Source organism: Hipposideros armiger, unplaced genomic scaffold (genome assembly GCF_001890085.2).
Source record: "Hipposideros armiger isolate ML-2016 unplaced genomic scaffold, ASM189008v1 scaffold_11, whole genome shotgun sequence".
In the NCBI taxonomy this organism is placed as follows: Eukaryota; Metazoa; Chordata; class Mammalia; order Chiroptera; family Hipposideridae; genus Hipposideros; species Hipposideros armiger.
Window position 1 is genome coordinate 1161031 of NW_017731361.1, and position 14093 is coordinate 1175123.

Genomic DNA, 14093 nt, shown 5'->3' on the forward strand with positions numbered 1-14093 from the left:
AACTTGGGCCAGTGAAGCAACGTCCTCCACAACTAGACTGAAGAACAAAACGACAGCAACTTGTCTGTTCCCCTTCCCCCAATTCCTCAGTGCTGTTCCCATCCCCCAATTCCCCAATTAAAAAAAAAAATCTTAAAATAAAAAGTGATTTGTATTTATCTTTTGTTATCAGTATAATTGAGTATTACAATTTTAATAAAGTTTTCTTTTCTTAAAATGTGTATGCATTTTTTTGGCACCCTCTGTATATCCTTGTGCACATACTCAAGTATTTCCAATGGAAATGGAAGTTTCTTAAAGTAGAATTGTTTGGTCACAGTATTTCAAATTAACATATTCTGCCAAAATTGACTGAACTTTTACTCCGAAAATGGGGTCTGCGTGGGGACGGCCAAGTGGCTCAGTTGGTTAAAAGCTAGCTCAAGAATGTGAGCTCTGAGCAACAGTGTTGCCAGTTCGATTCCTGGCCCAAGCTGGGCTGCCGCTGAGCTGCCAACAGGTGGCAGGATGGCTCAGCTAAAAAAAAAATAATAAAAAAAATAATAAATTAATAAAATGGGGTCTACTGCCCCACACCTTTGTCAATAATGAATATTATCAATATTTTTAATATTTTTTCATATTATCATTCTTTTTACTTTATTTTTGATATCTTCTTTATTATTGTACAGTGTAAAGTACATTCACCAAGTAGATTATTGTTAAGCTATTAATAAAAGATTTAACTTTTTCCACTTGGTTCTAAATATGGATGTTTCACTGAAGGTAAATGGCCCTCACCAAATATCTAGAATACATGTACAGGAAATACGCTTTCTTGCTATTGCATCCATGCAGGAAATGTGCTGCCCGATCATACTCTTTAACATCAAAGTAGGCCTTGGCTAAGGTGTAAGCATCCATATCCTGGGCATCCTCCTAGAAAAGAGACAAATTTATGTAAGCGGTTGGGAACAGGACAACAAAAGTTCTAACCAAAGGTGCATATTCATTAATTTCAAGATGTAAGAAAAAATAATTATGTTCCTCCTCCCAAAAACCTAATAAATAGATTTAATCATTTATGCATGAATGAAGTAAGGTCATAGAACTTTTTTTTTTCCCAAAAAAATAAAAAATTGGGGAAAAAATAAAAATCTAAAAAAACTAACCCACACACTCAGAAACTTGTATTGTTTCTGCAAATGTAGTGGGAAGTTGCACGGGCTTTAGCATTAGGGGCCTGGATTTAAATTCTGACTCCTTGGTTTCCTGGTTTCATGACATTAGTGGGGAAGTTAACTTAGCTTCCTTGAGTATTCACTTCTTCATCTGTAAAATGGAGCCAGTAGCACAGATTCGATATGAGGAAAAAGTGAAAAAGTCATGGAAAATGTCTGGCACATCTGACATTACCTTCCTTCTCCAGGCTTTTAGATTCCTACATAAATGCAAAATACTGTGCAATCACTTATACTTTTTGTACTTCAAGAAAGTTTTGACATGTTAGTATTGCAAAAAGCATAGAACACAGCTATAATTCTCTACTTAAAAAATGCATATTTAAGTAAAAAACATACAATCCCCCCAAATTCTAGAGATAAGTTGATTAAAACTTTAATAATGTAATTCTCCTCATCCTTCTTGCCCCAAATATTACCAGCACAAAACTAGAACCAAAACATATTCAGTATTTTCTTCATTGGATAAACATGTCTTAACTGTGTCCACTCAGCCTAGGATTCTGGTGGCCCTTTTCACACTCACTCACCATTTGCTTATTTCTTCCCATGCCCTCTCTCACCTGCATTATACCTTTTGGAGTGGGAAATATTTATTGTTTTTTAGTGGGGGTAAAAAAAAAAAATCAAGAAATGGCATCTTCAGAAATAAAATGGATTATGATGAAAAATGTTCAGGCTGCACACTTTGTAAACCTATGTACTATAGATCATACATAAAATATATTCATATATCATTTAATACTCTCAATAGCCCCATAAAGTAAAAACTATTATCTGCATTTCACAGATGAGGAAACTATGGTTCAGGAGGTTAAGTTGCCAAAAGTCACCAGTGTGGCTGAGATTTGAACAGAGAGCTGTCTGAATCCAAAGCCAGTTTCGTACTTCTGTAAAAACCTTTGATTCTCCTTTTCGTTATGAATATTGTCTACGTTGGGATACAAAATCAAAAGGGTGAAATCTTAAGGTTTACTAATTCTCTCCAGCTTAAAAGCACCACCAAATCTTTCAAAGCTCAACAGAACCACACAGATAAAATCGCTTAAAACACCTAGTTCTTGAAATGCTTGAATTCCCTCTACAAACATTCCTGCTAAGCGGTATGCTGCACCCCTCCGGTGACAGGTCACTCAGTACCTCTTGGGTTGATGGGAAGCGCTTGCTGTGAAGAAGTCCTTACCTCTGTAATCGGCGGAGGCGGCTGCAGCTCGGCCAGAGGCAACGCCGGAAGGGAGAAGGCCAACTCCGCGGACCTGGAACACCCCCGCAAACTGAATCAGCTCCACAAGACCCCCAAGACCAAGAATCAAAGCCCGGTCCCTTCTGACCCCGACATCTCACCATTTGCTGCTGTGCAGTAGGCCTCGCTCCCGGGTAAGGCCGGCGATAAGTAGCAGCTGCTTTTTAATTTCTCGCAAATTTGAGAAATCGCCGCTCGTTGACAAAACCTGTACCACCGGAGCCGTCAGGGCCACCGGGACTACAGAGGGGCTCGCAGCCATTTTCCTGTCTCGGCCACTCCAGCCAGTCACCAGCGACAATACTAGCTGTGCGTCTGCTCCCAAAACGTCTGCCTGTTATTGGTGGGCTCTTGCTCCAGAAAATCCAATCAGAGACCTCATTTCTCTTCACGTCACTAAGAGGCCGGGAAAGAAGAGACAATTACATTCACGATTGGCCAAGAGCTACTGGGGCGGGAAAGTTAGAAGCAGGAAAGGGAGGGAAAAAAGACACGATTTCTGGGCGGAACAGAGAGGAGTATGTGACTGGGAAAGGTGGACTGGGAAGGTAGGATGGGAGTAGGGGACAAGAAAAAGTGCAGAAGGTGTAGTGCCCTGCACTTTAGAGGTGATGTGATTGGACAAAAGATAGAAAAAGTGTAGTTTGTGAGCAGATTCTCTGCCACTAGAAAACTAAGTGATGCATGTGTCTAGCAAGGATGACCAGTATACTCTGGATTTTTCCTTAAAGTAGGGAGATCTGTGGCCACAGGTGGAGAATCCTTCCTCTTTATCCACCCTCTTTTTTACCCCAGGGTGGGAAAAGTAGCTAACATTAATTGAAGGTTTATCCTATGACAGCTTCTGTACTTTTACAAGTATAATGTAGTTTAACCTTTAAAACACCTATATGATATTCATATCATCCCAATTTTACAGATTAAAAAAATGGAAGCTTGGGATGACCAGTTAGCTCAGTTGTTGAGAGCGTGGTGCTGATAACACCAAGGTTGCATGTTCAATCCCCACTGTGAGCTGCACCCTCCCTATAAGAGTTAGCTATACCATTGTAGCATGAAAGCAATGTGTAACCAATGACCATGGCTTTTCCCCAATAAAATTAAAAAGAAAAAAGGAAGCTCAATGAGTTTCTATCATTTCCACAAAGAGTCTAGATTATAACCTAGCATTGACTCCAAAGCCCAGTGTCCTTAAACATTACATGAACATTTTCAACTTTTTGGGTTTTAACCCTTTTGTAGTGATATATGATTTTACTAATTCATTTGGGAATTTTTTAAACTATTTTGTTATATGGAAGTGATTTTAGGTAAAGCATGTTGTTTTAGATGAATATATATTAAAGATTGTATTATAAAGTCAACTTTATTGCACCATAAGATGTAGTATATTAAGGAAAAATTCTACTTTTTTCTTGTTTCACAAGTAATTCACATTTTATATTTGTTTTAAATTTAGAACTTAAGAAAAAAGCATAATTTATTAGCAAATATGAAAATCACATATCATACATCTACTTATGTGTATATACTGAATATAAACTGAATAAAGACTGACACGTTGAATCAAATGTAACTGTTTGTGGTGATAAGGAGAGAATTCTGAAATGTCCAAAATTAAATTACAGTAGGCTAGATGGTAGAAGAAAGCCAAAAGGGGATTAATCAGTTAAAAACTGCAGTGCAAAAACAACAGAAGACTGCTCACACTCCTTAGTGTATGTTGGAATTATTAAATTAACTTCTAGGTGACTATTTCCGAAATTATCTAAAAAGAAAGACGAGCCAGGCACTGGAATCCCAGGAGCCTCTGCTTCTTGTTTACACATGAGCTTGAAGGACCTTGCTGCGGCCTTTGCTGAACATATCCCAGAACTAGCCCCGCTTCACCTCCCATCCCCTGTACCTATAACTAATGTAAATTCTTTCAGAACAGTTTACATCTTTCTCCCCCTACTTGATGTATAAAAACATTTGCAAAACTCCAAGATGACATGGTGTCTTTCCTACCTAGCCATGCTGCTGCTGGTTTAAACTCCAGGCCCCAAGACCAGTCTTTTTGTGCTAGCCATGGCCTAATAAACCCTTTCTTTGGAAAAGACTTGAGGCTGTGGAAGTTATATATTTTTTGTTTAACAATGGCGTTATAGTAGTCAAATAATGCTTTTATGACTTGTTTAGAATTCTTCCATTTTGTCCTTTAAAATATAAAATTCTTTATTTTTATAATTGTATGTAATTTTATTATCTTTAGGTTTTTTGTTTGTTTGTTTGTTTTTTAGCTGAGCCATCCTGCTACCTATTGGCAGCTAAGCGGCTGCTCAGCTCGGGCTGACTCGAACCGCTGTTGCTCAGAGCTCAAACTCTTGAGTGAGCTCTTAACCAACTGAGCCACTCAGCCGGCCCTACTAATGTATGATCTTGATGCAGTGTCACCAAAGACCCAGGAAGAGGTATCTCCCTTTCATCTCTGGGGAGCCTAGGCTTTCGATAACAACCAATCAAGCTTACATTTATCCAGGAGTGGTCACTCATCTGTTTATGTCAACTGATTATCAGGCCACACTTGTGTGGCCAAGTACATAGGACCATGGTTCTCAACAAGGGATGATTCTGACCCCAACAGGTTATTTGGCAATATCTGCAAACATTTTTGATTGTCACAACTGGGGGAAGGGAGCTAATGGCATCTAGTAAGTAGAGATTAGGGATATTGCTAATATCCTATAACACATAGGATAGCCCCTCACAACTGCAGTCCAAGAGTCATTAGTGCCAAGATTGACTGGGACACCCTGACACAGAGAAACATTTCATAGAATTGGAAATTCTTACAAACATTTTAGTAATACTAAAGTTTAAAATATACACACTTTTGATACACACTTTTTCACTGTTTATTACACAGAAATAGTGGCATAAACATGCAAAAATAAATGTATACATACTCAGATGTTTCCCAAAGCAATTTTTATATTTACATTGGCCACAACTTATATAATAGAAAATGATTAAATAAAAATGACGGCACATCTGTATAAAATACAAAATAGCCATCAAAAATACAAATCTAATCAAATATATGGTGATGGAAGGAGAACTGACTCTGGATGGTAAACACACAACGTGCTATATAGATGTATTACAGAATTGTACACCTGGAACTTATGTAACTTTACTAACAATTGTCACCCCAGTAAACTTTAATTAAAAAAATAAAAAATAAAATAAAATGTAATATCTAAAATGAAAAAAAAATACAAATCTAGATGGATTAACTTGAAAAGATAGAAAAGATATATTGTTAAGTTTAAAAAAGGAAGTTACAAAGCAATGTGTATAATGATATAGTTTTTGCAAGAAAACTGTACACACACATACATATGTACATACATACACACACATACTTTAGTATTCACACAGAAAAATATTCTGGAGTCATGTTCACTAAACAATCTTGAGAGTGGGATTACAGTGAGCTTTCACATTCTATTGTATATAATTTTGTTACCTTTAACATTTTCATATTGTTGTTATTCTACATTTGTATTACTTATAATAAAGATAAATTTTAAAAGAAAAAAAATGATTCTTACCAATTACACAGCACGTTTCTACACGATATTTATCAATCTCACAGAGGTTGTGAGCCAGATAACTCAACTCAGATTTCATGCTCTAGAAGAAAACAGAAAGACAATCTAAGCATGAAAAAGGAAACATCTAAATTATTTTTCTTTTAGCGAATGCAGCTGGGACAATCCAACCCAGATGAAAGCACAAAAGAACTTAATCAAGTCCAAGTAAAGGAAGCAGCTCACCCTGACATAAAGAAGGTTGGAGAATGTGTCCATATTTTCAATCCTGTAAGGGTCTTGTTTCCTCAACTCATTAAAAATAGAGAGGGCTTTGTCGATATCTGCAGAAAGAAGATAGTTCAGGAAACATAGTGCTACTTCAGGGTTGATGGTATTTTATATTGTCCTTATTCACTCACCTCTGATATTGTGATAGGCAACTGCAATTTGGGAAACAATATATGAGCTCTTAGAGAAGCCCACATCAATGAGATTCTGATACTTTTGCAGGGCCTCCTCTATCAGCTGCAACTCTGTGTATATATGAGCCAGAAAAAACTCTTTCATCCAGGTGTCTGGCAAAGACAGGAACTTCAGCTGGCAACAGGAGAGAGAGGAACACATTTAATATACTTTGACCTCTCTCCCAAATGAACACGAAGGAACTATTTTTATTGTCTAAAGGACTTTATCACCAAAATTTTATTACAGCACCTAATAATGAACACAGGACAGTTCAGTTATTAGGACTTACAAGCACAATAGGGGGGAATGGCCTAGTTGAGGAAGGCTTCAAAGAAAAGACAGGATTTGAGATGAGTGTTGGAAGACAGGTAGGCTTGAACAGAAAAAAAGTGAGAGGAAGAGAAAAAAGGCGAGAGGAAGAGAAAAAAGGCATTCTAGGTAAGGGCAATGACATAAACAGAGGAAAAAGAGTCATGATGAGTGTGGGTAGAGAGTGAGGAAACTAGCTTAGTTTGAGGGGAAGCTTTGTGTTGGGAAGTAGTGGGAAAATAAGACTGAACTAGTAGGGTGGGTCCTATGGTGCAACAGTAAATGGGATGCAATAGCAAATCACCACAATTTTTTGCAAGACAATGACATGATGACATGGGTGTTTTAAGAATAAGCTTGGAAACAATATGCAGCATGGCTTGCAAATGAGAGTGTAAAAATGGGAAAGCTAGACAGAAAGTGTTACTTAGAAGGAATCCAAACTGGAGATGAAAACCAAGATGGCAAAGGAAACCAAGAGAAAGACATGCAAGAAGAAACCATGGCAATGTTTAGTGACTGACTAGATAAAGGGAGATAAGAGACAATTATGACTGAGGCATTAAGACTGGGTGTCTTGAGAAATAGTGATGCTAATGAGAGTGTATCAAGTTGGGAGGAGGAACGAGAATCTAGTAGGTAAGATGAGAAATTTGGTTTTGTGTATTTTGAGTTCAGGCATAAAACAAACTTTCAGTGAAAGTCTAGTAGGCATTTAGAGATAGGTGAATACAAGTAACCAAGATAAGATTTCAGACACGGATTTAGTAGCCTATATCATTATTGGGGGAAAATTAATCGGCCTTTGGCTCTTTAGAGCAAACAAAAGGAAATGTGTTATCACTTCCATTAACTACTGAAGAACAGCAAAGTAAACTCTATAGACAATGTTCTCCAATAATGACTAATAAAATGATTACAGTTTATAAAACAATGTCATTTACATTATTTCATTAATTAACAAATCTCTAAATCTTTAGAGTCCTATGAGAGCTCAGCAGACTTTAAAAATGTTTTTAATACAATCTTTGATATCAGAGAAACTTTTACTATAGCATCTTTGGAATGAGAAGAAACTATAATAGCATTTGGTCTATAAAACAAGTTATAGTAAAACTTAAACGTGAAAACTTGAATATGAAAAGATATTCTAGTACAAGTGGATGCAAATCCAACAGCAACTATAGAATAAGAGCTACACATGTCTTTCAAATGAAGACCCAAATCCCAACAATGAGACAGACTAGAGAAGGAGCAAAGAGCTAGCTATAATCAAAGGCTTAGCAAACCTCTCTCCCCCCACCCCATTATTAGAGAATTACAAAGACCTGGAGCACAGGGTTTTTCAAATAGCTCATCTCAATTTACCATCTCTTTGTCTGTAATCAAGTTACAGAGTTCTAGCCAGGCTCCCCAGTGCAAAGGCAAAACATGAGTAGCCTCCACAAACACATCAATGGCCTCTTTCACCAAGTCCAGTTTTCGAAGCACAACACCATACCTAGGAAAGAAGGATTAATCGCAGAAGTTAATACTCTATAACATCTCTCTTTTACTCAGAAGAATATGTTATAGAAAGTTCCAAATTAACACTTACAGATAAAGGCCAAATCCATCAAGTTCCCGAGCCTGGTGTTTTTTGCTGAGCTCCACTCTCAATTCTCTAAGAGCCTCATTTTTCACTTGTCCTTTTTCCAGAGGGCCTAGAAAAGAAACAAAGTCTCTGATTAAGAGAAGACTGCTGATCTTCATTTCATAGACCTAGATATTCCCTTCGGCATCAACCAGTTACACCTGAAATTTCCAGCAAACACTCACAAATGCTCAATGATATCTTACACAATTCAATTAACTTTATTCTAAAAATCACAACTGATAACTGGTCTGCAATCATATTTTGTTAGGCTCACACAGGTTTTTAAATGTTTGAATTAGTTATCAATGTTTAAAAATCAGAGGCCTCCACCAAAAATCTGGATTTCCAGCTTCAGGTTGCAGGGAATGAGGTAGGGCCAAGGGAAGAAAGCCCTGACAAAACCAGGCCACAAGGCAGCCCTCAGCTGGAGCGGGTGACAACCGGCCACTAATGCTCTCCAATTTGCAACAGGCCACCTCAGACCACTTCACACATTTATGTTACCTGTCTGGCTCCCGTAGGCATTTGTGTGTGCAACCCCTGCTTTAATCCAAAAAGTAAGAGAAAGAAATTCATACCTAGGCTATCAACTGTTTCATCGTCCTTCTTCTTTTCTCCAGACTGTAAAAGAAAATCAGCACATAGGTAGTTTTTCAGTTTATTCTGAACCTGTTCTAAAACTAGCAGCCTGATTCTACCTAAAGGTCCCAAGTTCAACAAAAATGGTGCCTACCACTGATCACTAATTTTATACCACGGGTCACTAATTTTAAACAAAATTCAGGGGCTCCCACTGGTCAAATCTGGAATAATTTGAGCACCAAAATAATTAAGTATAATCATGAATTACAAATAATTACAAATATAGGAATCCTTGAGTCCATACTGATACCAGATAAACAGAAAAATAAATGGAGAAGGGGAAGGAAGGCTCTTGGTTAGAGCAGAATGCCAAGTGGTGAACAGAAAATGTGGAGAGTGCTGGAATGGAAAATCATCATTTTGCAAGATGTAAAGAATACTTCAGGCAAGAGTTAACAGCGGATTTCCTGACTGATGGATATTTACTTTGTTGACATTTTTTTGGCTATTACAAAAAATACTTCAATAAACACCCTATACATACCGGGGGTGCCAAAAAATGTATACAAGTGGACACGTTGGTCAATGTTGCTCAAGCAGTTCACCATAATCAGAAGTGTCTGGACACTGAAGGTAACCACTATGAACACCTCTTGTAATTGCAGAAGTCAAAAGTGACTTGTATTGGGCCAGCCGAGTGGCACATTGGTTAAGAGCTGGCTTGGGATGCCAGAGGGCCCCGGTTCAGATCCCACATATGAGGGCCAGTGACACTGCCCTCTACAGCTAAGATGCTGAACAACAGCTCAACTTGGAGCTGGGCTGCCCTGAGTCACTGGTGACGGCGTAGGCTGCAGCCCCTTTTGCAGAGGGTTGCCGTGGACTACCATGTGAAGCCAACAGCTAGCGTGAGCAGCCAGCAGCTGCAGTGAGTGGCCGTCCAGAAGCCAGCAACTGATCTGCCTCGCCCGGGAAGAGCGCAATGATGATGCCAACTTGGGCCAGTGAAGCAACGTCCTCCACAACTAGACTGAAGAACAAAACGACAGCAACTTGTCTGTTCCCCTTCCCCCAATTCCTCAGTGCTGTTCCCATCCCCCAATTCCCCAATTAAAAAAAAAAATCTTAAAATAAAAAGTGATTTGTATTTATCTTTTGTTATCAGTATAATTGAGTATTACAATTTTAATAAAGTTTTCTTTTCTTAAAATGTGTATGCATTTTTTTGGCACCCTCTGTATATCCTTGTGCACATACTCAAGTATTTCCAATGGAAATGGAAGTTTCTTAAAGTAGAATTGTTTGGTCACAGTATTTCAAATTAACATATTCTGCCAAAATTGACTGAACTTTTACTCCGAAAATGGGGTCTGCGTGGGGACGGCCAAGTGGCTCAGTTGGTTAAAAGCTAGCTCAAGAATGTGAGCTCTGAGCAACAGTGTTGCCAGTTCGATTCCTGGCCCAAGCTGGGCTGCCGCTGAGCTGCCAACAGGTGGCAGGATGGCTCAGCTAAAAAAAAAATAATAAAAAAAATAATAAATTAATAAAATGGGGTCTACTGCCCCACACCTTTGTCAATAATGAATATTATCAATATTTTTAATATTTTTTCATATTATCATTCTTTTTACTTTATTTTTGATATCTTCTTTATTATTGTACAGTGTAAAGTACATTCACCAAGTAGATTATTGTTAAGCTATTAATAAAAGATTTAACTTTTTCCACTTGGTTCTAAATATGGATGTTTCACTGAAGGTAAATGGCCCTCACCAAATATCTAGAATACATGTACAGGAAATACGCTTTCTTGCTATTGCATCCATGCAGGAAATGTGCTGCCCGATCATACTCTTTAACATCAAAGTAGGCCTTGGCTAAGGTGTAAGCATCCATATCCTGGGCATCCTCCTAGAAAAGAGACAAATTTATGTAAGCGGTTGGGAACAGGACAACAAAAGTTCTAACCAAAGGTGCATATTCATTAATTTCAAGATGTAAGAAAAAATAATTATGTTCCTCCTCCCAAAAACCTAATAAATAGATTTAATCATTTATGCATGAATGAAGTAAGGTCATAGAACTTTTTTTTTTCCCAAAAAAATAAAAAATTGGGGAAAAAATAAAAATCTAAAAAAACTAACCCACACACTCAGAAACTTGTATTGTTTCTGCAAATGTAGTGGGAAGTTGCACGGGCTTTAGCATTAGGGGCCTGGATTTAAATTCTGACTCCTTGGTTTCCTGGTTTCATGACATTAGTGGGGAAGTTAACTTAGCTTCCTTGAGTATTCACTTCTTCATCTGTAAAATGGAGCCAGTAGCACAGATTCGATATGAGGAAAAAGTGAAAAAGTCATGGAAAATGTCTGGCACATCTGACATTACCTTCCTTCTCCAGGCTTTTAGATTCCTACATAAATGCAAAATACTGTGCAATCACTTATACTTTTTGTACTTCAAGAAAGTTTTGACATGTTAGTATTGCAAAAAGCATAGAACACAGCTATAATTCTCTACTTAAAAAATGCATATTTAAGTAAAAAACATACAATCCCCCCAAATTCTAGAGATAAGTTGATTAAAACTTTAATAATGTAATTCTCCTCATCCTTCTTGCCCCAAATATTACCAGCACAAAACTAGAACCAAAACATATTCAGTATTTTCTTCATTGGATAAACATGTCTTAACTGTGTCCACTCAGCCTAGGATTCTGGTGGCCCTTTTCACACTCACTCACCATTTGCTTATTTCTTCCCATGCCCTCTCTCACCTGCATTATACCTTTTGGAGTGGGAAATATTTATTGTTTTTTAGTGGGGGTAAAAAAAAAAAATCAAGAAATGGCATCTTCAGAAATAAAATGGATTATGATGAAAAATGTTCAGGCTGCACACTTTGTAAACCTATGTACTATAGATCATACATAAAATATATTCATATATCATTTAATACTCTCAATAGCCCCATAAAGTAAAAACTATTATCTGCATTTCACAGATGAGGAAACTATGGTTCAGGAGGTTAAGTTGCCAAAAGTCACCAGTGTGGCTGAGATTTGAACAGAGAGCTGTCTGAATCCAAAGCCAGTTTCGTACTTCTGTAAAAACCTTTGATTCTCCTTTTCGTTATGAATATTGTCTACGTTGGGATACAAAATCAAAAGGGTGAAATCTTAAGGTTTACTAATTCTCTCCAGCTTAAAAGCACCACCAAATCTTTCAAAGCTCAACAGAACCACACAGATAAAATCGCTTAAAACACCTAGTTCTTGAAATGCTTGAATTCCCTCTACAAACATTCCTGCTAAGCGGTATGCTGCACCCCTCCGGTGACAGGTCACTCAGTACCTCTTGGGTTGATGGGAAGCGCTTGCTGTGAAGAAGTCCTTACCTCTGTAATCGGCGGAGGCGGCTGCAGCTCGGCCAGAGGCAACGCCGGAAGGGAGAAGGCCAACTCCGCGGACCTGGAACACCCCCGCAAACTGAATCAGCTCCACAAGACCCCCAAGACCAAGAATCAAAGCCCGGTCCCTTCTGACCCCGACATCTCACCATTTGCTGCTGTGCAGTAGGCCTCGCTCCCGGGTAAGGCCGGCGATAAGTAGCAGCTGCTTTTTAATTTCTCGCAAATTTGAGAAATCGCCGCTCGTTGACAAAACCTGTACCACCGGAGCCGTCAGGGCCACCGGGACTACAGAGGGGCTCGCAGCCATTTTCCTGTCTCGGCCACTCCAGCCAGTCACCAGCGACAATACTAGCTGTGCGTCTGCTCCCAAAACGTCTGCCTGTTATTGGTGGGCTCTTGCTCCAGAAAATCCAATCAGAGACCTCATTTCTCTTCACGTCACTAAGAGGCCGGGAAAGAAGAGACAATTACATTCACGATTGGCCAAGAGCTACTGGGGCGGGAAAGTTAGAAGCAGGAAAGGGAGGGAAAAAAGACACGATTTCTGGGCGGAACAGAGAGGAGTATGTGACTGGGAAAGGTGGACTGGGAAGGTAGGATGGGAGTAGGGGACAAGAAAAAGTGCAGAAGGTGTAGTGCCCTGCACTTTAGAGGTGATGTGATTGGACAAAAGATAGAAAAAGTGTAGTTTGTGAGCAGATTCTCTGCCACTAGAAAACTAAGTGATGCATGTGTCTAGCAAGGATGACCAGTATACTCTGGATTTTTCCTTAAAGTAGGGAGATCTGTGGCCACAGGTGGAGAATCCTTCCTCTTTATCCACCCTCTTTTTTACCCCAGGGTGGGAAAAGTAGCTAACATTAATTGAAGGTTTATCCTATGACAGCTTCTGTACTTTTACAAGTATAATGTAGTTTAACCTTTAAAACACCTATATGATATTCATATCATCCCAATTTTACAGATTAAAAAAATGGAAGCTTGGGATGACCAGTTAGCTCAGTTGTTGAGAGCGTGGTGCTGATAACACCAAGGTTGCATGTTCAATCCCCACTGTGAGCTGCACCCTCCCTATAAGAGTTAGCTATACCATTGTAGCATGAAAGCAATGTGTAACCAATGACCATGGCTTTTCCCCAATAAAATTAAAAAGAAAAAAGGAAGCTCAATGAGTTTCTATCATTTCCACAAAGAGTCTAGATTATAACCTAGCATTGACTCCAAAGCCCAGTGTCCTTAAACATTACATGAACATTTTCAACTTTTTGGGTTTTAACCCTTTTGTAGTGATATATGATTTTACTAATTCATTTGGGAATTTTTTAAACTATTTTGTTATATGGAAGTGATTTTAGGTAAAGCATGTTGTTTTAGATGAATATATATTAAAGATTGTATTATAAAGTCAACTTTATTGCACCATAAGATGTAGTATATTAAGGAAAAATTCTACTTTTTTCTTGTTTCACAAGTAATTCACATTTTATATTTGTTTTAAATTTAGAACTTAAGAAAAAAGCATAATTTATTAGCAAATATGAAAATCACATATCATACATCTACTTATGTGTATATACTGAATATAAACTGAATAAAGACTGACACGTTGAATCAAATGTAACTGTTTGTGGTGATAAGGAGAGAATTCT

General features: G+C 38.2%; 1 protein-coding gene and 1 pseudogene across 2 annotated transcripts in view; both read right to left on the minus strand.

Annotated features, from left to right (window-relative positions):
* The window catches only part of LOC109393932 (cell division cycle protein 23 homolog), a 19506-nt gene extending 6716 nt beyond the window's left edge, over positions 1–12790 (minus strand). Inside the window, exons 1-9 of one of the 2 annotated variants that reach the window (XM_019663683.1) lie at positions 12591–12790; positions 12430–12502; positions 10807–10944; positions 9030–9072; positions 8413–8518; positions 8184–8316; positions 6461–6638; positions 6285–6382; positions 6060–6141 (exon numbers count right to left, since the gene is read on the minus strand). In XM_019663683.1, coding sequence (XP_019519228.1) covers positions 6060–6141; positions 6285–6382; positions 6461–6638; positions 8184–8316; positions 8413–8518; positions 9030–9072; positions 10807–10944; positions 12430–12502; positions 12591–12751 — 1012 coding nt within the window. In that variant the 5' untranslated portion in view covers positions 12752–12790. The remainder of the gene's footprint in view (positions 1–6059; positions 6142–6284; positions 6383–6460; positions 6639–8183; positions 8317–8412; positions 8519–9029; positions 9073–10806; positions 10945–12429; positions 12503–12590) is intronic. The other variant, XM_019663691.1, reaches the window with a different exon arrangement.
* Positions 672–2766, minus strand: LOC109393947 (cell division cycle protein 23 homolog; annotated as a pseudogene).
* Positions 12791–14093: the final 1303 nt, after the last annotated feature.